The 24,306-nt window shown below is 43.7% G+C and overlaps 1 protein-coding gene across 7 annotated transcripts in view; it reads left to right on the top strand.

The window, feature by feature from the left end:
- mtd (mustard) overlaps positions 1–24,306 on the top strand; it is a 2,476,738-nt gene that overhangs the window by 1,245,570 nt on the left and 1,206,862 nt on the right. The window contains exon 1 of one of the 7 annotated variants that reach the window (XM_067759882.1): positions 17,636–17,895. The exons of the other annotated variants lie outside the window; for them this stretch is intronic. Coding sequence (XP_067615983.1) covers positions 17,865–17,895 — 31 coding nt within the window. The 5' untranslated portion in view covers positions 17,636–17,864. Of the gene's footprint in view, positions 1–17,635; positions 17,896–24,306 lie in introns of those variants that run through there. 7 annotated transcript variants of the gene reach the window in all.

Here is a 24,306-nt window from a genome sequence, read left to right as displayed (position 1 = left end):
GCTTATGTACCAAAAATCCACAAACCCGCTACCCGGAGCGTTTCCGACGAAATATTCAAACTATGCAGAAGGGACAAATAAACGACAAAAGAGGGTTGAGTCGCGTTTAAGAAAGCAGCTGGTGGAAAAGCTGTTGACTGATTAACCTGACTCAATGGATGTAAGCCAAACTGAGGATATCGCTGACGCACAAATCACCGTAGCACCAAACGTTCATTAATACTTACAAAGCAATTGGCCGGCTGCTTGCACGCTTTTATACATATTGTTTGCACCATGGATAGGGCGAAGCACTGCTACAATAACCACAACAGAGAATATCATTTGGACCTTGGCGTATTTGGTAGAAAATTTTTCTGAGGATTTATGGTGGTGTGATATATGAGCTTTTCGTAGATACGCGAATAGAGCAGCGATTAAAATCACATAGACATTGTAGTGTTTAGCACAAAGAAAAAAGTAATGTATTTTATTTAGAGCAACGATTAAAAGCACATAGACATTGTAGCGTTTAGCACAAAGAAAAAAATGTATTTTATTTAGAGCAACGATTAAAAGCACATAGACATTTTAGTGTTTAGAACAAAAAAAAATGTATTTTATTTAGAGCAACGATTAAAAATACATAGACTGACGTATTTTTCCGTTTTTCTACTAACACCTAGTTTTTTAATTTATTTCTCATAAGCGCCCTCGCCATCTTCGTCATTTTCATATTCAATATTGTAAAGATAGCAAATTGTAAACGTACTGTAAACATATGGTAGCTCTAACAAAAGCTAAATATTGTATTACATTCATAGATAATAAGTATCGATAATCACAGCCAACTTGACAAACGATGAGGATGAGCAATAAAAGAAAAGAGGAAGACTCAATTCCGGTTGAACATTTATCAGAGTAACACGTCTTTCATTTAAGAAAGGAGTAATATCCCTCATAATCCACGTTGAGTGGACATTTTATAACTCAGGTGTGGGGTTCAACCACATACCCATTTGGAAAAATTTATATTTATTGTACAACTAAAATGGCCAAACCAAAACAAAAATTGACGAATGCATTACCAGAAGCCGGGGTGGAATTTCCTCCACCAGCCACGACGCAACAGTTGCGCAACTTATTGCAGAGCGTAGTGGGAGTTGGAGCAAATATAATAGCCTCTGCCCCTGGAAACGCTACAGATTCTGACGAAACTAGCGATGCCTTCGATATTGATGCCACTAATGCTGCCGATGCCGCTAATATAGCAGATGCTAATACTGCCGTTGCCGATCCTAGTATTACTAACGCCACTCTTTCTGCCGATGCCGGAAATGTAGTAGACGCTAATGCTGCCGATGCCGCCAATATAGCAGATTCTAATACTGCCATTACCGACTCTGGCATTACCAACTCCAATCTTACTGCCGATGCCGCCAATATCAATAATACCCCCCCAAAATACCGCTACAGCAGCTACAGCCACTACCATCAACAGTGCTAGAGGCCAACGAGCCATACCAAGCATTAGCGACCTAGACGAAGAGGTCGTAGCATTAAAGAAGCGGCTTGACATTTTGACAATAATCAAGAGAATCGAAGATCTTGAAGGCCGGGTGTCCATCAAGAATAAGCGATGTCTATACTTTGGAGATATCGAGTACGCTCTCCCTAAATTTAACGGAGATGACGTGTCATACTGAGTACTTAATTTCTTACGTGATTTCGAGTGAATTATGGATTCCTCAGGATGGGACGATAGCTTCAAGCTTCTGGCACTCCGCCGTTCGCTTACAGGGACAGCACGAGTCTTTCTATAAACAACAACTGCACTAAATTACGACACCCTAAAGAAGGCGCTGACTGACGAATTTGATAAAGCAATCACCCGGCAGGAAATTTGTAGGATGTTAGCACAGCGCAAGTGGAAGAGAAAAGACGAGTCAATCCACTGCTATATACTACACATGCAGGCTTTGGCAAACCGTGCCAATATTGCCGAAACTGTTCTAATAGATTTCATCATCGACGGTATGGGGAACTCGGTTCCGAACATTCAGCTCTTGATGACGGCACGCTCCCTTGACGAATGGAAGACATTGGTAAGTCGCTACCAACAAAAATTTACTGCGACCAACGTCACTGGAATTACAACCAAGCAGCCCATCACAGCAAACCTAAAACAACAATCAACAATATACACTGGACATCGAACAACGAAACCGAAGGTAGATTCGACGCTATGTTTTAATTACTCGCGACGTGGGCACATAAAGCCCATTTGCCCGTATCCATTACGCCCAGATGGGGCATGCTTCCGCTGTTGGCACATTGGCCATGACCATTGTTCTTGCCCGAATCCGGCTAAAGTTTTGAAACCACGGGATGACGTGGCTTTTGTTGCAGCCGAAGCGGACCTAGAGGGAGACGCAATTAGCGCTTCAAGATGTGATAAAGTACTTTCTTTATTTGACATCGGCAGTCCGGTTAGATTTATAAAGGCGTCACTTGTCCCAAAAGGGTTGGTAGGAGAGCATTCCGGTGGAGTAATATCCAATTGCAAAGGCATTGGGGGAAATAATTTAGTTATAAAAAAAGGTGAAATGTAGAATACGGTTTTTAAATAAATTAAACGAAATTGAATTAAATATTATACCAAATGAGAGTATGAACATACCAGTTATTTTGGGACGTGACTTTCTGTATACTTTCAATATTAAATTAAAAACTAGCGTAAGGAAATATACCAAGGAAAGATTATTAGAAATAAGAGATAGTTATGAACCTAGTAAGTATATGATAGCTCAACACGCAATTAGTTCCGATGTACACCCTGCCGTTATACCGATACATCCTGTCGATGAACTTCACCAAAGTAAACAAAATTCCTATAAACCTCAGGAGCCAACTGACTCCACTGCTTTTGAAGTGCCCGATATTTTCAGCGTCGACATTTCTCACTATGCTAAAGACGTTGACATAGACACCAAGCTGCCCAAATGTCAGCGGGACAAGTTAATACGAATCATTGACGATATTTACCTTAACAATAACTTAATACCTGAGCCACTGAACTATGAAATGAAAATACATTTGACTAGTGATGTTCCCTTTCATTGAGACCCCGTAGGCTCTCTTACGCCGAGCGAAGCCAGGTGCAATCTATCGTAGACGAATTGCGCCACGATGGAATAATAAGACCCAGTAACTCGCCGTAAGCTTCGGCTACTGTACTAGTCAAAAAGAAGAACGGCAAAATACGATTGTGTGTGGACTATCGTGCATTAAATAAAGTAACCGTTAGGGATAACTACCCATTACGCCTGATAGAGGACTGCATCGACGACTTGGAGAACAAGAAGTTCTTCTCGCTACTCGATCTGAAGAGCGGATTCCACCAGGTGCAGATGGCCCCTGAGTCAATCAATCTCACCGCATTCGTGACTCCAAATGGCCAGTACGAGTATTTAAATATGCCTTTTGGCCTGAAAAACTCGCCCGCAGTATTCCAACGTTTCATAAATAACATTTTTCGAGATATGATTGACGATAAAAAGATCATCATCTACATGGACGACATTCTTCTTGCAACTGAAAAATTCGAAGAGCCACAAAGATTTATTGAAATCTGTACTAGAACGACTCGCTCTACGGAATTTGAAACTCAATGTAGAGAAATGCAAATTCGGATACGATGAAATTGACTACGTGGGTATACTGTGACTCGTACGGGAATACTACCAAATGGCTCCCATATAAGAAGCATACAGAATTTCACGATACCTACTAATCAAAAACAACTGCAATCATGTATTGGCTGATTTTCGTACTTCCGTCGCTTTGTGCCGTCCTTCTCTCAGATCGCCAAACCATTGTAAAACCTGCTTAGAAGAAATTCAAATTTTGAATTTAACGAAAAAAGCATTGATGCGTTTCACGAGCTTAAGTCTAGGTTAGTAAAAAGCCCAGTCCTGGCTATATATCATTCAGAACGGGAAACGGAACTTCACTGTGATGCTAGTAGCATAGGTTTTCGCTCTGTCTTGCTGCAACGTCAAGATGCCAAGAAGTTTCACCCTATTTCATAATTTTCCAAGACTGCTTCTAGCGCCGAATCAAAGTACCATAGCTTCGAGCTGGAAACCTTATCTATAATATACGCACTAAGAAGATTTAGGCCATACTTGGAGGCATACCCTTCACAATAGTTACCGACTGCAATTCACTGATAATGACTCTGGAGACAAAAACACCTAAACCCACGAATCGCTAGATGGGCTCTTGAGCTTGAAAATTATAATTACAAGATAAAGCATAGACGGGGAGCTTCCATGAGCCATTTTGACGCGCTTAGCAGACGACAAATTGCCTATGCTATAAATGCAGACGACATTGAGTTCCAACTACAGATTGCCCAAGAGCGCGACAAAGTAATTGAATCAATAAGAAGTCGCCTAGAAATTGAAGATTTGAAAGACTACGATTTAGTGGACAGACTTATATATAAGAAAAATTCAGATGGCAAGAGAACACTGTACGTATCTTACGAAATGGAGAATAAATTATACAACTGATACATGAGAAGTTGGGTCATCTATCAGTTGAGAAAACCCCCAATAAACTATGAACTATATATTACCGGTTTCCGAACATGCGAACGAAAGCAGAAAAATTCATCAGAAACTGCCTAAAATGCATCATGTATGCTACACCTCCGCACGCTAGATAAAGAACCTTACATACCATCCCTAAAACTCCACTACCATTCTACACTATCCACATAGACCACTACCATCGATTAGATCAAAACGAAAACATATTTTAGTAGTAGTTGACGCCTTTACGAAATTCGTCAAACTTTACACAACCAACTCCACCAGTACTCGAGAAGTTATAGCCGCCCTTGAGAAATACAGCTAATACAGTCGACCGAAACGGATCATAAGTGACAGAGGGACCTGTTTCACGTCTATTGAGTTCGGTGCTTTCTTGATGAGGCAAAACATAGGTCGTGAAGGTCGCTGTTGCCTCTCCGCAAGCCAACGGACAAGTGGAAAGAGTAAACAGAATACTAAAATCCATGTTAGGGAAGTTAACAAACGAAATAAACCACGATGACTGGGTTAAAAGACTACTTGAAGTTGAGTATGCTATAAACAACTCAACCCATAGCACCTGCCGGGATACACCCAGTCGCCTTTTGTTGGGTGTTGGGCAGAGAGGAGTCGTCGTAGACGAGTTCACTGAATTCTTTCAGAACAAAATCTGTCCAGATGATGTACGGGATTTAGAAAAGATACGCAAAAACGCATCGAATTCCATCCAAGCTAAGCATGAATATGATAACAAACGCTTCGGCAATGGCCATTTCGGGACTAAGACATACAGCATAGGTGACTACGTTGTCATGAGAAATGTCGATACAACAGTCGGGAGTAATAAGAAACTTATACCACAATATAAGGGCCCCTATGTGGTCCATAAAATATTAGGAAACGATAGATATGTCATTAGAGACATAAATAATTGCCAGCTAATCCAACTACCTTACGACGGGGTGATTGAAGCTCACCGGATAAGGCGATGGCGGCAAGTACCCGGAGGGTGTACTGACGAACCAGAGCATGATCTCCTGCGGATTGACTAGTTTCTTTAAATCTTCGATCCGTTGTCAGGATTGGCAGAGTTGTAACGATAGCAAATTGTAAACGTACTGTAAACATATGGTAGCTCTAACAATAGCTAAATATTGTATTACATTCATAAATAATAAGTATCGATAACCACAGCCAACTTGACAAATGATGAGGATGAGCAATACAAGAAAATAGGAAGAGTCACTTCCGGTTGAACATTTAACATTTAAATTTGGAAATTTTATAATATTATCCTAATCTTCGTTGTCATCTCCTTCTGTGCACTCTGATTCTGCTGATCCCACCAAGATAAGACACCTAGCCCAGATTCATTAATAGCAGCCTAAAATAAATTTGATACATGATATGATTACTAATATATCTAAATCTTTTTATACACACCGCTATCCGGTATGGAGTCTTTATTTCTGTTTGTTGTGTAGATACTGGTTGTCAGGCGGATGCACCCGTGCTGAACCTGATTGTTGTGTCTGTTTTTGGTAGTCCAATTGGTCCAAAATAGTCCTCTTTGGATAAAAGAAAATCATTAAATGTTTGCAAAACTTAAATTTGAAAAAATTACCTACCCTTTCTCAAATGCTATGGCATGTAATAACGCGTTATCTTTTCCAATTTACGGGCTTTTCCATCATTGTAAATCTTACTTAGTAAACAACGCTTTTCGTGTTTTTCGCAATTTGTAGCGACTGCTTTTGGGTTCGCCCTCTCTCGGCAAATAGTGTGTAAGATCATAAATGCAACCATGTGAACTAATTAATAGAATAAGCAAAAATACATCACTGTAAAGGAAGAAAAGAGATGATGGTGGACTTCCGGTGCATTATTGGATTGACGACTGAAGAATAAAGTATTAAGATAATTAATCCGGACGTTTCTGCTGTTTTATTAACCATCGAAGGTAGAAATTACATCTCGGATGTGTTAACGAACCTCGCGCACTATTATAAACAACTATTTTGTAAAATGGATGCTCGAGAAGGCATTATTAAAGTTTTAACAGAAAATAATGTGGATTTTCCTCCTACTGCCAACTAGTGGTGGGTAATGACACTATTTTTTGAGTGTTAACACTGTAGCACAGGCACACTTTGCAGTATTAACACATTGTGTTGACACAATTGTGTTGTAACTGATTATCGAAAGTCGATATGAGTGTTGGCACAATATCAGAGCACAGCACTGTGTTACTTACCTCTAACGCCACGTTTGGCGCCATTTAGAAAAGTAAATCATGGCAACATTTATCTTCTTTCATACTCCAAGTTTTTAAAGTCATATCATCTGATCAAGAGGATAGTAAGTGCCCCTGGGGACAAGATTATGAATACAATCAACACACAAGCAAAATGGACTATGTATGTATGAATGTGCACTTACGATCTGTGTGTCACTTTCTGTGCTTTAGAAACAGTCAGATTTGTGCCATCGAGTGTGCCACTGTGTTATAAATTAATCGATAAGTGTGCGTGTGCGTGCCGCACATTACTTAGTATTAACACAATAACACAGCACAGTGCTGTGTTACTCAGCCTTGCTGCCAACATTATACAATTACGCAGATTACTGCAAAATATAGTTGGCGTGGGAGATAATAGCTCCGCAAATACGATGAATACCACTCCGAACACATATATATTGGAGAACATTCCGGACGAAATGATTGAGATAAATGCTGCCGTTTCTATTGAGTCCTCTGCCGCCATTGCCGTTACCGCCGTTCATACTGCCGCCACTGCCGTTCCAACTGCCTCTACTACCGATGTTTTGGTTGAATTCAATTCAACACCTGCCGTTCACGATGTTTTTGCTGCCGCCGCTACCGTCTGCTCTGTCGCCACTGCCGTCAACGCCGTTCATACTGTCGGCACTGCCGTTCCAACTGTTTTTACTACCGATGTTTCGGTTGAATTCAATTCAACACCTGCCCTTCACGATGGTTTTGCTGCCACCACTGCCGTCGATACCGTCCGCTCTGCCGCCACTGCCATCTAATCTGCCGCCGCTACCGTCTGCTATGTCGACACTGCCGTCACCGCCGTTCATACTGCCTCTACTACCGATATTTTGGTTGAATTCAATTCAACACCTGCCGTTCACGATGTTCTCACTGCTACCACTGCCGTCTATTCTGCCGCCGCTACCGTCTGCTCTGCCCCCACTGCCGTCACCGCCATTCATACTGCCGCTATTCAATTCAACACCTGCTGTTCACGATGTTTTTGCTGCCACCCCATCAAACTCTGCCCCAATTGACGCAAGAGCTACGACCATAAATGTGGATGACGAACTGGTGGCGCTACGAAAACGTATGGAAATGTTAAAATTAATGAAAAAAATCGACGAGCTAAGAGCTAGTACTGGGGTACAACAGCAACGTAGACTGGATTTTGCCGATATAGAGCATGCTAAGCCCAAGTTTCAGTGGTGATGATATATCAGTGACGGTAGGTAGGTAGGTTGAACTGGCCGGTCCATGAGGACCTCACATATACTGATTGAGTCCGTAGTGTTACCAGAAGTTTGTTTTAACGACCAAACTGAAAAACCCTATCAAAAACCAGGACCTATGTTATAAAATAACTCCGCCCTCTTGGCAAATACTAGAAGCTTCCTAGGACTAAAGCCACTTGCTGCTTCTAGATCTGACAGCTATATCACTCCTAATAGCTGGAGTCTTAGCCTGGCAAGTGCAGAGAACGAGCGCAGAACGTGCTCGATCGTTTCCTCCTCCAACCCGCACTTCCTACATCTGCTATCACTGACCAAGCCTTGTTTAAAGGCATGTGACGCCAGAAGGCAGTTTCCAGTCAGAATACCCGTCATGAGTCTACAGTCCTCTCTTTTTAATGATAGGAGCAACTGTGTTAGTCTAAGGTTGTAAGACCTACACATAATCTTCGACACTTTACAGTCCGCGCTTGAACCCACGCCTTTCCCGCTTAGTCGATCATGTGCACATCTCGCCTTCGCTTAATCTCGTCCAATCTAATTGAGACATCTACGGAGCCAGCTTCAAGGGATGCTCCCTTTTTAGATAGTTCGTCCGCTTTTTCATTCCCATCTATTCCCATATGCCCTGGGACACAATATAGATGTATACTTCTCCCTGTCCCGATTCTCTCCAGAGACTGCTTACACTCTAACACGCATTTAGATGCTGTGCTATGCGAGATTATTGCCTTAATTGCTGCTTGACTGTCAATATAAAAATTAACACGGTTGTAGCTATAGCTATTCTCTTCCAGGGTTTCTACTGCTTTGGTTACGGCTAATATTTCCGCTGGAAAACGCTACAGTAGTCCGGCAGCCTGTAGGGTCTGCTTATTTCCGGATCAGACCCTACTCCTTCCACTACTTTGGAACCATCGGTGTACATATGTATCGCCTCGTCCGCCATTTGCGCACCCTTGCGACAACCGTCCACCTCTAGTGTGGCCTTAAGATCTCCCTCGAAGCGCAGATAGGGAATCATGTAGTCTGTTGGTCTTGTTATTGATGACGCTATACTACTATGGCCATATGGTCGGCGCTCAAGCTGCCCCGAAGCACCGAGCCTGGTTGCGGTCGTTAACGCTTTGTTCTTTGCTACCAGGTCTACAGGTGGGATGTGCAAAATGGCATACAGTGCAGCCGTCGGGGTTGTTTTCAGTGCTCCCGTAATGCTAAGCATCGATAGTCCGCATGCCCCCTCTAATTTTTTGAGGTATGTTGTTTTTTGTGTGGCTTTCCACCAAACAAGAACTCCATAGTATAGAATAGGGCTTACAATCGCTGTAAAAACCCAATGAGAAAGAGAGGGCGATAGGCCCCACGTATACCCCAGCATTCTTTTACAGGCAGTTGAGGCCTTCTTGGGCCTCTCCTCCACGTTGAGCTTCCATGACAGCTTACTGTCTAGGATGATTCCTAAATATTTTGTGCAAGGTTTCTCCTGTAAGGTCACCCCTCCTAACTTAGGCCTGGTCCAATTTGGGACCTTGTACCTCTTTGTAAACAAGACCATATCCGCCTTCTCCGCATTGACTTTCAACCCGACATTAGATGTCCAGGTATGAATATCGCGAAGCGCGCGATCCATCATAGAACTAATCGTTGGAAGGCACTTTTCACTTATGACAATTGCAACGTCATCTGCGTAAGCCGTAAGTTTTACGGGTCCCTCATCGAATTGCCTGAGCAGTTGGTTGATGACCAGCGTCCACAGCAGAGGTGATAGCACCCCTCCCTGCGGCGTGCCCTTGTCCACTGATTTCGTGGCCTCGTACAATCCCCATTGTGATGTAATCTTTCTGCAATTTAACATGCAGTCGATCCATCTGATTAAGGCAGGATGTACTTTAATGTAATTAAGACCATCCATAATCGCCCATTTTGCAACATTATTGAAAGCCCCGGCAATGTCCAAGAAGACTCCTAGAGCATACTCCTTATATTCCAGGGATTTCTCTATGCTTATTACCACCCTATGCAATACGGTGTCTACCGACTTGCCTTTGGTGTACGCATGCTGTGTTGTGGAGAGCAGCTTTTCATCCACGTTGGACTTTATGTACACATCTATCAGCCTCTCAAAGGTTTTGAGCAGAAATGATGTTAAGCTAATGGGTCTATAGTCTTTGGAATACATGTGACCGTTCTTCTCCGCCTTTGGTAGAAAAGCTACACGAGCAGTTCTCCAAGAGTGCGGTACATGATTCAGTCGTATGCACCCATCGAATATTATTTTAAGCCATTCCACGACCGCCCTACTTGGGACTTGTAGCATGGCCGGGAATATACCATCTGGGCCCGGCGATTTAAACTTAGAAAACGTCTTCACTACCCACTCGATCTTGGTATCGGTCACCAAGCCGGCACTACTAGCTCCGTGATCGAAGTGTGAGTGATGTCTGCTGGCTCCTCTAAACCGTCTCCCGATGGTAAATGTGTATCGAGAAGCACCTCAAGGGATTCCTCACTATTACGTGACCATTCCCCGTTCTCTTTCTTTATTAGTCCCTGGACTATGTTTCCCTTTGCTAGGACTTTTTTCAACCGTGCTGTTTCGCTGGAGCACTCTATGTCCGTACAGAAACTTTTCCATGAGTTTCTCTTCGCCCTGGTAATTTCACGCTTGTAGATCCTCAGTAGATCCCTGTACTTGTCCCGACACGCTTCGCTTTCCGCGGTCTTTGCGAGCGTAAACATTTCTTTTACCTGTCTTCGTAGAAGACTCAGCTCATTGCTCTACCATGGCGGCTTTGCTTTTCCTCTGAATCTTCTTAGAGGGCAAGCTTTGTTATACGCAGTCATAAGCGTCCTTGTTAGGAATTCATTAGACTCCTCCAGTTCCTCTACATTAGCAACCTCTTTGGGTTGTCACAGTTTTGTTTCTACATGTTTCTGGAATTTAGCCCAGTTCGTTGACCTAGGGTTTCTAAAGGATCCTCCCTTCTCTACCCTCTTCAGGGGGATGTTGAAGCTGATATACGCATGGTCGGAGGAGGATGGTCTATCAAGAACCATCCAATCATACCTTGATATATCACGCTCGGAGCTCAATGTAATATCCAGAACATTGGTGGATGTTGGACCAATGTATGTAGGGACATTTCCCCTGTTGGTTATCTGCAAATTGGTTTGCAGGATGTAACAAAACAGAGATTCACCTCTCTCGTTCGTATCTGCTCTTCCCCACGCATTGTGGTGAGCATTTGCATCTGCGCCTATGACCAACAGCCTTTGCGCCCTTCCTCCTGTACTAGCCTTTTGCACTCCATCGGTGGGACCTCCGCAGCATGGGCCATGTAGCAGGACGCCAGGATAAATGCCCGCTTATTCTTTTGCTCAACGGCCACCGCTACGAGATCCTCAGTGGTGTAATTAGGCAGTATATATGAATGCAGCTGTTTACTTACCATTACTACAGCTCGCACCCGTCCTTCCGTTTGCGCGTAGTAAACGCCTAACCCGCGCGCGCGCTAAGTCCAGAAACCTTTCCTCCCGATGAGAGCCACGGCTCCTGGATCAGCGCCACGTCAAACGAACCCTCCTCAAGGGTTAGGAGGAGTTCGCTCGACCCCACTTTACTGTGTTGGAGGTTTATCTGTAGGACTCGCAGCACCATTGGGCTGTTTGTCCCCCTCCAGCACCTTCGTCTTGACGTCGTCGTCCTCCCCTTGCCCTTTTGGTTTAGAGTATTCGAGGCCCCCTTCAGCCTCACGTGACTGTTGTGCAGGGTGTTCCTCTGTGCGAGTCACAGCACCATTTAGCGGTTGGTCCTCTTCTAGCACGTTCGTGGTGACGTCGGGGACCTCCACCTGTCTTTTTTCCCTTAGGCTTTTGAGGTCCTTTTCGACTTCGCCCACCTCTAGCGTGTTAGGGTTTTTATCCTCGGGACTTCTTTTCCTGAGTCGCATGTAAATTTTGCCAGTGCCGAAGGACATTTTACCAAGCTGCGTGTACAAAATATCCTCCGCCTGCTTGTTTATTTGGAAGATGTAGAACTGACCATCCTTGGTAGGCCGAGATACAGTAAGTACCTTCCAATCCTGTGTCGGTATGTTCGGATTCTGATTCTACAGAAGTCGCAGTGTATCCTCCGACTTCATCACGCATGGTATCCATACCTTAACTTTTGGTACCGTGGGGATTTGCGCTTTATCCACCACCTCAAACCGCGCGTTCGTGCCTTGCCTTTGGAGGTTTGGAACCACTTCCTCCAACCACCGCAAGCTAGCGATGTTGTCGCACGCTATCATCTTCACACCATTATACCATCCCCCCGAATCAAAGGTTGGAAGGGGCTTACTTGGTTGTTCCCGCATCATCTTAAGCATTAAGCTAATAAGCCCCCTTTCCATAGATCTCCACCTTTCTGTAGTCATTTGTCCGAAAGGACTGCTACGATCAACCAGCGCCACAGTCAGTGACTGCTTTGCCACATCATTCATCTTCTCGGGAAAACAGGAGTCTTAGTGTTATCTCCCTTTGGCACCTCCGAGAAAGCCGGAGTCTTAGCGTTATCGCCCTTTGGCTTATCTCCTACTTCCTTAATTGGAACTTCCCTCCGACTCGCAGCTTTCGAGGTAGTTGCTACCTCGCTATTGGAGCCCATCTGTCTTACAGCTTTGGGCCTACTTGTCTTGTCTATGCGTCTGCCCTGCCTCGCGGCTCTAGGACTGGGTCCTTTCTGCCTCTTGAAAGCAGGCTTGTCGCCTTCCGCCGAACGTTGTCTCTTCATTCTGTCATTCGACGCTTCTTCCTCCTCGTACCGGTTGCAGAAACGAGGGTTTCTCGCAGCAAACCTTTTGAACTGCCTTCGACCTACTTCTACCGCCTCATGGGCCCATTCCAAGCGCTCGATCTCCACTTCTGTTGGGTCGACCACTGCTCTCAAGCGTTGTATAGTTCTTAGTGCTGCACGGTACTGCGAGAGAGCTCTTTTACTTCCTCTGCTCCGTACCCTTCTCCACTCTTCTACTCCGTTTTCATTTGTGTGCTTCTCCAACACGGAGTTCATTGAATCAGCACTACTCTCGCTCCCCGAGTTCGACGCATCGCTTAATTTGTATTTGTCGTCCTTGGATTGCGACTCAGTCCTCCTCTTTACATCGTCCTTATTACTGTCAGGTAATGAGTCGTTCATCTTGGTCGTACGACCACCTGCCCGACAAGGAGGCTCAGCGGTCCAGTATTATATACGGGGAACGAACCGTCCGCTACAGCAGCGCCCCTTACTGTGGTAAGGCCATTAATACTTCCCGAGGTGGCCCGGTATCGGGAAGGCTCCGTTCGAATACAGCCGAATTTATCCCCTGGCTGCAAATCGTCCAATAGGCACGGTCCGCATAACACCCTGGATTAGGGGGTGAGACATTTTCTTCAAGATTTCGAAGAAGTAATGGAGTCGTCAAGAGTAGACGAACGATTAAAATTGCTAGCTTTTTTACGCTGCCTGGTGGGAACAGCCAAAGTTTTCCTTACCACCACCAAAGCGTTAAGCCATGCCAAGTTAAAAAAGGCCCTTGCGACGGAAATTGACGTGCTGATACAGAGGAACCAAGTTTACAAGATGTTGGCAAGACGCAAGTGGGACAAAAAGAGCGAGTCATTACATTGCTACGTTCTCTTGATGCAGGCAATAGGAAAACGGGCAAACATATGCGAAACAGAAATCATCGATTTCATAATAGACGGCATAGGCAATGTAGGGCCAAAGAAAATATTTCACAGTAGAACCAGACTAATATTTATTAGAAATTAACAGCTCCGACACATAAGCAGTTTTTCATATAGATGAGTTTAACGCAAGCTTATGCATTATGAGTACGTATTTTTATGAAGAATGGCAGAATGAGCGACACTGGCGCCATCTGATATTGAAAAGTAGCCAACTCCCCAATTTTGTTCCAAGCAAATCATAAGAAGAAGAATTTGAAATTTTCTTTGGCTAAGGGTGTTTGCACACTTTGTAAGTGAAATTATTTTTCCCACTGGTTGGTAACTTTTCTAACATTTTTCGCTTTTGAAAACTGCAATATAACAATCGAATACGACACAAAATATGTTATCAAGTATTTTTGTTGTATAAGGGGAATGTTTACAACAGTGCTCCGCGAAATGTGAATTTAATTGAATTGAATGTTGTATGTGAATGGGCAAGGCGTACTGTCTAAGCTTTGGGCAATTGAGGGCGAGCAGTTTAATAAGAGTTATAAATGAGTAATTTTATGTGCTTGTAAGCGTATGAGTCGTGGCACAGTGGCTGACGTACCCGACCAAACGCCCGGGGTTGCGGGTTCAACTCCCACCAAGCATTCCTTTTTTAAATTTATAAATTATTATTATTAATGGACTGTATTGAGTTTATGGGGTTTTTGATTTAATGTATTCCATTTATTGAGTTGGGTAGTTTTAGTGTTATTGGTGTATTTAAGTCATGGGAGGATGCATAGCATCAGTACACCTTTATTTATTTAATTTGGGGGCGAGCACTGGGGGGCTCTGAGGCTTCGCTCTACTGAGCCACCTCATCCTCTATTTGAAGAACCCTTTAAAATGTGATATGGAGGCGAGCACGGGACGGCTCTGAGGTATTGGCACCCCATTTTCTACAAGAAAAACCTCTATTTATTTAATTTGGGGCGAGAGTTGGGCACTCTGAGGTTTCGCTCTAATGAGCCACCTCATCTTCTATTTGAAGAACCCCTTCAAAGTGTGATATGGAGGCGAGCACTGGGCTCTGATGTATTAGCACACCATCCGAAGAACCTCAATTTTAATTAAAAAACTGAAACTATGTCTTTAGAATATTTCACTAACCAGTTGAGAATTACAAGCACACTCAATGGCTACTGAAACAAACGAACGAAAAATGTTCATAGTTTAAGTCGCTTAAACACGTACTAAAATTCAGTTGCCAAGTCTGAACTTCCTTCATATTTACAAACGCAACATCTTGGTTGATTGTCGCGATGTTGTTGTAATGCATAATCTTGTGTTAAACGCATCTATATGAAAAATGTCATTGTGCCGCAGCCTTAAGTTATACTGTATCGAGATCGATTACAGTGTCAGATTGGACGAGCGGTAACTCTGAACACAAATAGCGAATTGTATTAGATTAGGTATTAGATTTAGATTAGGTATTAGATTTAGATTAGGTATTAGATTAAGAAATGTACGATAGTGAAGATAGAAATAAAGATATAATGTATCAAGGTCAATACAGTGCGAGCTGTAACTCTGAATACAAATAACGAATTGTATCAGATTAAGAAATGTATGACAGTAAAGGTAAGGCCACATTAGGCTGCACTACGCAGCACTGCACTGCACTACAAAATATTCTTTGCACGTATTCTTATGAGGCAATTCACACCTAGTGTAGCAGCACTGCGCGACCCGGCACAGCGCGGCAAATTTGATCAACTAGGCAAAAAAGCAGTTCTGCTGCCGCTAGGTGTGAATTGCCTCATAAGAATACATGCAAGGAATTTTGTACCATCTTTTTTCAATCTGGGCAAAAGAGTGTGGAACTCTCCTTCCTCATGTCTTGAGAATGAGATGTCTTGGACCCATAGCCACGACCTTTTTCTTTTCCTTTCCTCTTCTTCGCACAGAAATGAAATAATTACAGCTTCCAAAACTGTGTCGTCCATTTTGCAAACAAAAATAAACACAAACTTTTGCCGCAATGTGTCGCTCGATTGCCGCTTAATGTGAATTGCCAAAATATGTCGCTCTGTGAGGCGCCGCTGCTGCTACGTGTCGCGCAGCATAATGTGTGCGTACCTTAAAAATAGAAATTAAGATAATGTATCGAGGTCGATACAGTTTCAGGCTGGCCGAGTTGTAAGATCATAAATGCAACCATGTCAACTAATTAAAGCCGGAGTCATTGGTGCCGTATGTCGTATCGCTGTATCCGTATCCCTAACGTAATCAGCTGTTTATCGTTACGACGGTAAACCAAAACCCAATTGGTTGGCTACGATACGGTTACGACCTTAGCGGCACCAATAATCGATTGCATTGATTCTCATAAGGTTGGTCGAATCAGCTGTTAAAAGGTTACCGATACGGTTACCGATAAAGCACCAATGTCTCCAGCTTAATAGAATAAGCAAAAATACATCACTGCAAAGGAAGAAAAGGTAAGATGGTGGACTTCCGGTGCATTATTGGATTTAGGACTGAAGAATAAAGTATTAAAATAATTAATCCGAACGTTTCTGCTGTTTTATTAACCATCGAAGGTATAAATTACAAGTGTTTAGATATGTTAAAATTATAGTTGACCCACAAGAACGATACATTTACGGTTAAAAACATTTTAGTTAAACAATTAAATTATTAATTAAAATGGCAGCGATTTAGTTTAGCACCCCCCGAGTTCGGGATTTAACTTAGTATCAAATGAAAGAGGGAGTTCTCCCGATCACAAATATATATATTTTAAAATGCGCAAACTTATAATTCAAAAGTTATTTGTTGTTAAAGTTTGGAAATTTCTATACAACTTTTATATGTGCATACGTATATATATTTTATGATATTACAAATCTGTGCTGCCACATCTAAAAAACGGAACAAGTGCAGAAGCGAAAAATAAATCATAAAAATACCTTTCATCTGATGTATATATATCTCTAACTTTTCTAGTCTTTATTTACCAAAAATTTTAAAAAGCTCTTTTTTGCATTCGTGAACGAGCTGATATTACCTTATAACTCTTATGTTTATTGTTATGTTACCCGATCCAATACCGGCTGCGCCATACACAGTAATTCTGCATAGGCGGCCGCCTACGCGGAAAGGTGTTTCAACTTTTCAAAATGAGTAATAAAAATATATATTTTACTTTTTCTTTATTAACTGAATGGTGGTAAGGTAATATTTATATTTGTTTTTTTTTTGTTTATGTGGCAGCACAGCTTTGTAATGTCATCAATAAAATATATATATATTTATATATATAAATGTGCATGTTGCTACAAAAGCCCGATTGATTTAATAAAAACATTTATAATAAGTAAAAACAATGCAAAAATGAAATGTGAAATATACAAAAATGCAATTTAAGTTTATCGTTGCCAATTTATATAGATATGTATGTAGATTAAGGTTTTGAAAGATGTGTAAATTGTAATTTAAAGTGCTAAAGAAATTTGCTAAATTTGCAAATTTTAACAACAAATAACTTTTAAATTATAAGTTTGCGCAGTTTAAAATATATATATTTGTGATCGGCACAGCTCCCTCTTTCATTTGACACCAAGTTGTACCCCGAACTCGGGGGTGCTATTCTAAGATAAAAGAAATTTACACAAAAACATGCTCTTGTATTTTGTAATAAAAACAGCATATCAGCTATGCGCTCAAGTCAACTGTGACGTATGTGCTCAGAACGAAGCAAATTTGAACTGGTGAATGTGTAATCTGGTTTATTTGTGGGGTAGACCAAAAGGGGTACTTTTTGGATAAAGTTTTGGTTATAGAAGCTATTGGTGACTGGCAGCCGTGTTTATGTATTCTAAAAAGCATACGTCAAAACAATCACACTGTCATTCTCAAAGCCAGCAGTAATATTTGCAAATTTTTATTTCATGTGAGATATATTGTAAAACAGAGCTTTTGGCAAGTTTAATCCAATTTATAAAAGAAGTTAAATATATATATTATAACAAATTGTATGTCGTGTGTGATACATCAACTGTAGTTAATTTTCGGCAAACGTTTGGAATGCATACAGCCGTCTTCTGGCGTAATGGAGGTGAATAATAGTTCTTTATTTACATTTTTCCAGCAGATAAACCGCGCATGTATGAAATTAAACACATTGTACATAAAAAAGTGAGGTAATAGTCTAGTTGAGGGGTCGACTGCTAATACGCTACCAAAAATATCGATTGAGGTGTCAAAAGACGCGTATTAATCCCCAGAACAATAATCCGAAGGCGGAAAATTTTTATCTCTGTCCGGAGATATTTGCAGTTGAAGTTGGCGATTTCTATGTGGTTGTTGTTGTGTTAGTACCCATAAAAAAATGTGTGCATCACCGTGGCGGTAGCCACGGTTATACCACACACCCGGACTTGGCATGGCGTAGCCCAGGGTTATTTTTTATAAGCGCGGCCGAAGGCCGCCAACGCAGAAAGGTGTTCTGCGCAAAAATTCTATGGATCCGACCCCCGGTTTCGGAGGTACCCGCGGATCTTTTTTCGGTTTTTTGTTAATATCTTTTGAACGCGTTAAATTTTTTATTTTCCGCCTTCGGATTATTAATACTGATATCAAGACGCGTCGTTTGACACCCCTCTCGATATTTTTGGTAGTGTATTAGCAGTTGACCCCTCAACTAGACTATTACCATTTTCAGGAGTGACAACTTCTATAAAATATATTTTACCCGCAAAAGCAAATCGTGCACTAATGGAACATGCAACCCTTGCTCTGGCTGTCCACTGCCAATTCACTACTATGAATATCACAACGCGCGTTTTCGCCCTGAACACAAACGTGTATATTTTATCAAATGTCGATCACGGGTACGCGTCGTAAAAGTGTTACGGATATATATTTATTTTATTTATTTGTTAGTCTACAAATTTTACAATTAATCAGACTTAATATGAATGAATAAATGAATATAAATGCGGATTACAGTGTAAACTTACCAAGCATACATAGTGAGCAAAATTATATTATAAAATATATATATATATATTATTGAGGCGCAAGATGGAGTATGCAGCATAGTCACTATTAGAGCCAGATAATTTGAAACGCTTGAAGCGTGTTTTTTTGTTTTTTAGATAATTAAGTTCTCTAGAGCTCCAAGCAGTAGCTGGAGATGCTGAGGAGGTTTTGGAAAAAGGCACACATTTGCGGCAGTCGGTTCTATGTACCGGAGCGACTCGGGATTTTTCCCGACCAAGGACTGTCATTTCAGTGTGACCCCATTTAATTTGTTTCGTCCCTCCCACAAATTGTCATCCTCCCAGCAGCTCCTTGCAGCAGGACTGCTCCATACTCTCTTACTCCGGGAAGGCATCGAATCCAATCCGGGTCCGTCTCCTGACCCCGGTCCTAAGAAATGGTTTTGCTGCATCTGCCGGAAAAGAATCTTTTTAGGACGGTCATACTCTGTTCAGTGTGTCTCGTGCAAGGGATGGTTGCATCGGACAGGTTGTTCTGGGCTTGATCCCCAAAACCCGACGTTCACGTAACTTTTATAAATCTTTTGTGGCTCCTTGTTGTTCACGCCCAAGGGCGTCCCGTAGTCTACGCCTAAGCGCCCCCCACTACCTTCCAGCAGCCCAGCAAGGTACAACAAGTACCCGCTGCTGCTCGCGCCCCACGGCGCCAACAACTCAAACAGCTGATACTACTAATAACTAATACCTTCGTAGTAGAGTTGGTAGCAATGCTGAGCATCAGCCCCTGCCCCCGTCTTCTCCCCCCCCCCCCCCCCCCCCCCCCTCTTTTCCGGCAGCAATCGTGCAGGTCGGGGAAACATACTCTTAGTCCCTACCTCCGTTTGCACCGTCTGCCAGCACAGAATATATAGGTTTGCGACATCCGCCCAATGCAGCTCCTGCCTTGGGTGGTGCCAATTTCCTAGACGCGACGGCAACCCCCCGACGGGTTTCATCGTGCCATGTTGCCAGGTCGCAAACCCAAATCATACGGGTACCCCAATGCTTGCCCAAGGACGCCCAGTCCCAGGGCCACAACAGCAATTTCGTCCTGGCCTTCCACAACCCAGGCGTAGTCACCCGTCATTTACCCCCAGAGTGGCGGCGTCTCCCCTTATGCACTTCAGAATTCTGCAGTTCAACTGTAATGGACTAACTGGGAAGATTACGGAGATAGTCGATTTCATGAAGCGGCACAACATCCTCATTGCTGCGATTCAAGAGACTAAACTCACAGCAAGATCTGCATTGCAGACCTGCTCTGGTTATAATGTCCACAGGAAAGACCGCGAGAGCGGAAATGGAGGCGGCCTCGCGTTTATTATACACCACTCTGTGCAATATCATATATTTGATCCTGGCATCGACCGCAGTGACAATGTCTTAGAACGTCAAGGCCTATCTGTCCGGTCAGGCGATGCAAACCTAGAAATCATCAACATCTACATCCCTCCTGCCACCTGTTTCCCCAGTGGATACCGCCCTAATTTCAGGGCTTTACTCACTGGCAACAATCGCATTATCTTAGGCGATTTCAATGCCCATCATGATCTATGGCATTCAAACTTGCGGGCGGACAGGAGGGGTGAGATGTTGGCGGATCAAATAGAAGAAACGACGTTCTGCACAATAAACGGAGACGCCCCCAAACGTATGGTAGGAAGCTGTCACAGCTTGCCAGATATCTCAATCGTGAGCGCAGAACTCGTAAACTGCGTCAACTGGCAGCCGATGGTAACATTGGCATCCGACCACCTGCCCATACTTATTTCGTTCGAGCGTACCGCCGACTTCATCGTCACCGAAAAACGCACTTTCATAAACTTCAAAAAAGGAAAGTGGGAAGAATATAAATCTGCAACAGACAGCAGCTTTGCTGCCCTCCCTATCCCGACTGATGCCCGCCAAGGGGAGCGTGCCTTCCGTAAGGTCATTGAATCCGCCTCGGCACGTTTCATTCCGCTGGGAGAATTCCCGAAATCCGGCCCCACTTCCCGGCGGAGGCCGCAAACTTAGCGAGAGAACGTGACCTTATAAGACAGCTTGATCCAGCCGACCCCCAAATAAGGGATATAAACCAACGCATCAGATTGCCTGTGGATGAACACAAGCGGGCGAAATGGGAGGAGCACCTAAGAGGTTGTAACCTCTCTACCGGTGTGGGTAAACTTTGGTCCACCGTAAAGTCCCTATCGAATCCGACTAAGCACAAAGACAAAGTTTCCATCGCCTTTGGCGACAAAGTGCTGTCGGATGTGCGAGAGGTTTCTGCCGACAATATATAATGCATCCTACGGTCGACAAAGATAGACGGAGAGCCAATAGACACGCACATAAACACAAACTCAGCGCGTCACCAATTACCATCACCGCTAGAGAGGTTGAGGACGCCATTGGTCGCGCTAAACCATCCAAAGCAGTGGGCCCAGACGGCATAGCCATGCCGATGCTTAAAAACCTAGGGAAAGAGGGTTTCAAATACTTAGCGCATGTCTTCAACCTGTCTCTTTCCACCTTTGTCATACCCGAGAAATGGAAAATGGCCAAGGTGGTCCCGCTACTAAAGCCTGGGAAACCAGCTAACGTAGGCGAGTCATATCGTCCGATATCTCTCCTATCGCCAGTGGCAAAGACGCTTGAAGCCATTTTGCTCCCTTATTTCCAAGCACATTTGCAGCTAGCCCCTCATCAGCATGGCTTCAGAAAACTCCATAGCACTACCTCCGCGCTAAATGTCATTAGCACCCAGATAAATTGCGGTTTGAATCAATATCCCCACCATAGAACAGTACTCGTAGCGTTAGACCTATCAAAAGCTTTTGATACGGTCAACCATGGCTCGTTACTGCAAGACCTGGAAGGGTCCACCCTTCCCCCATGTCTTAAAAGGTGGACCGCAAATTATCTGGGTGGTCGGCAGGCATCGGTGCAATTCAGAAACGAAACATCAAAACAAAGGAGAATTAAACAAGTGGTGCCACAGGGTGGTGTCCTATCCCCGCTTTTGTTCAATTTCTACATATCTAAGCTACCTTCACCACCGGAAGGAGTCACAATCGTTTCCTACGCCGATGACTGCACAATAATGGCCACAGGCCCAGGCCCAAAGATCGATGAGCTATGCAATAAAATAAACGGCTATCTCCCTGATCTCTCCAGTTTTTTCGCCTCGCGAAACCTGGCATTGTCACCGACTAAATCTTCCGCGACCTTATTTACAACATGGACGCCCCAAATGTCGACCATATTGAACATCCACGTCGATGGCACTACGCTACCGACTGTCCTACACCCCAAAATCTTGGGTGTGACGTTTGATCAGGATCTACATTTTGGTGCGCACGCAACCGCAATTGTTCCAAGAATTCAGAGCCGTAATAAAATCCTCAAATCCCTTGCTGGCAGTACCTGGGGAAAAGATAAAGAAACGCTCTTGACCACATACAAAGCAATTAGCCAGCCGATTACGTGCTACGCGTCACCCATATGGTCGCCAAGCCTAAAAACCACCCACTGGAAGAAACTACAGGCCTGCCAAAATACTGCTCTCAGAATCGCCACGGGCTGTCTTCTTATGTCCCCAGAACACCATCTGCATAATGAGGCGAGAATACTCCCCATCAGGGAGAGAAATGAGATGCTGACCAAACAGTTTCTGTTGAATACCCAGAAACCTGGGCATCCCAACAGACATCTGATTGACGAACCAGCACCGCCTAGGGGCCTAAGGAGTCATCTCCGTAAGCATTTTGAGGAAATACGGCACCTGAGAACCCAGCCGTATGAAGCGGAAAAACACAAGCAGGTCCTTGGTGAACTCCATAGACAGGCGTCGGACCTTTATGTCGGGAATTGCCCGGTGAATCCAGTACTTGAAGAAAAATATCCAGAACTCGCAGAAGAGGAACGCATACTCCTCAGGGAAACGCGTGTCACTCTTGCTCAACTTCGTTCTGGATACTGTAACAGGTTAAACTCTTACCTATCCAGAATCAACCCCGACATACAAAATGTATGCCCTGCTTGCAATGTGTCCCCACATGACACCAACCATCTCTTTAATTGTAATGTGGAACCAACGCCTCTAACACCCCTTTCCTTATGGTCCACCCCTGTTGAAACAGCAAGTTTCCTTGGACTCCCGTTAGAGGATATTGATGACAATTTGTGATCGGTCGCGGCTATTAGGTGGGGCGAGCATTGCTACAACAACAACAACAGGACCCAGATGAATTGCGGTTTAAATCAATACCCCCACCATAGAACAGTACTCGTAGCGCTAGACCTATCAAAAGCTTTTGATACGGTCAACCATGGCTCGTTACTGCAAGACCTGGAAGGGGCTACCCTTCGCCATGTCTTAAAAGGTGGACCGCAAATTATCTGGGTGGTCGGTAGGCATCGGTGCAATTTAGAAACGAAACATCAAAACCAAGGAGAATTAAACAAGGGGTGCCACAGGGTGGTGTCCTATCCCCACTTTTGTTTAATTTCTACATATCTAAGCTAACTTCACCACCGGAAGGAGTCACAATCGTTTCCTACGCCGATGACTGCACAATAATGGCCACAGGCCCAGGCCCAAAGATCGATGCGCTATGCAATAAAATAAACGGCTACCTCCCTGATCTCTCCAGTTTTTTCGCCTCGCGAAACCTGGCATTATCACCGACTAAATCTTCCGCGACCTTATTTACAACATGGACGTCCCAAATGTCGATCATTTTGAACATCCACGTCGATGGCACTACGCTACCGACTGTCCTACACCCCAAATCTTGGGTGTGACGTTTGATCAGGATCTACATTTTGGTGAGCACGCAGCCGCAATTGCTCCGAAAATCAAGAGCCGTAATAAAATCCTTAAATCCCTTGCTGGTAGTACTTGGGGAAAAGACAAAGAAACGCTCATTACCACATAGAAAGCAATTGGCTAGCTGTTTGCGTGCTACGCGTCCCCTATATGGTCGCCAAGCCTAAAAACTACCCACTGGAAGAAGCTACAGGCCTGCCAAAATACTGCGCTCAGAACCGCCACGGGGTGTCTTCTTATGTCCCCAGAACATCTACATAATGAGGCGAGAATACTCCCCATTAGGGAGAGAAATGAGATCCTAACCAAACAGTTTCTGTTGAATACCCAGAAACCTGGGCATCCCAACAGGCATCTGATAGATGAGCCAACACCGCCCCTAGGGACTTAGATAGATTGATAATTAATTGAGGATCGCACTGCGACCATTGGCCTATTGTGCCCTCAACTGCTTCACAGCAACTCATCCTAGCGGACTTCTCTGATGAACCCTAGCAGTTCACCTGGCTTGAGGGATTTGATGTGAGAATGCTCTGGCCACGGTGAGCCCATAAACTTAGCCCTACGTCTTGAGATTGCGCCACGTTCCAGGAGTACATTTTCCGCCGTCTCCGCTGATCGATCACAAAATCTGCATGTGTTGTTCGATAGTATGCCCAGCTTCTGCATGTGA

This window comes from Eurosta solidaginis, chromosome 1 (genome assembly GCF_040869045.1).
Source record: "Eurosta solidaginis isolate ZX-2024a chromosome 1, ASM4086904v1, whole genome shotgun sequence".
In the NCBI taxonomy this organism is placed as follows: Eukaryota; Metazoa; Arthropoda; class Insecta; order Diptera; family Tephritidae; genus Eurosta; species Eurosta solidaginis.
Note: the sequence above shows the minus strand (reverse complement) of the source record. Positions and strands in the feature narration are given on the sequence as shown.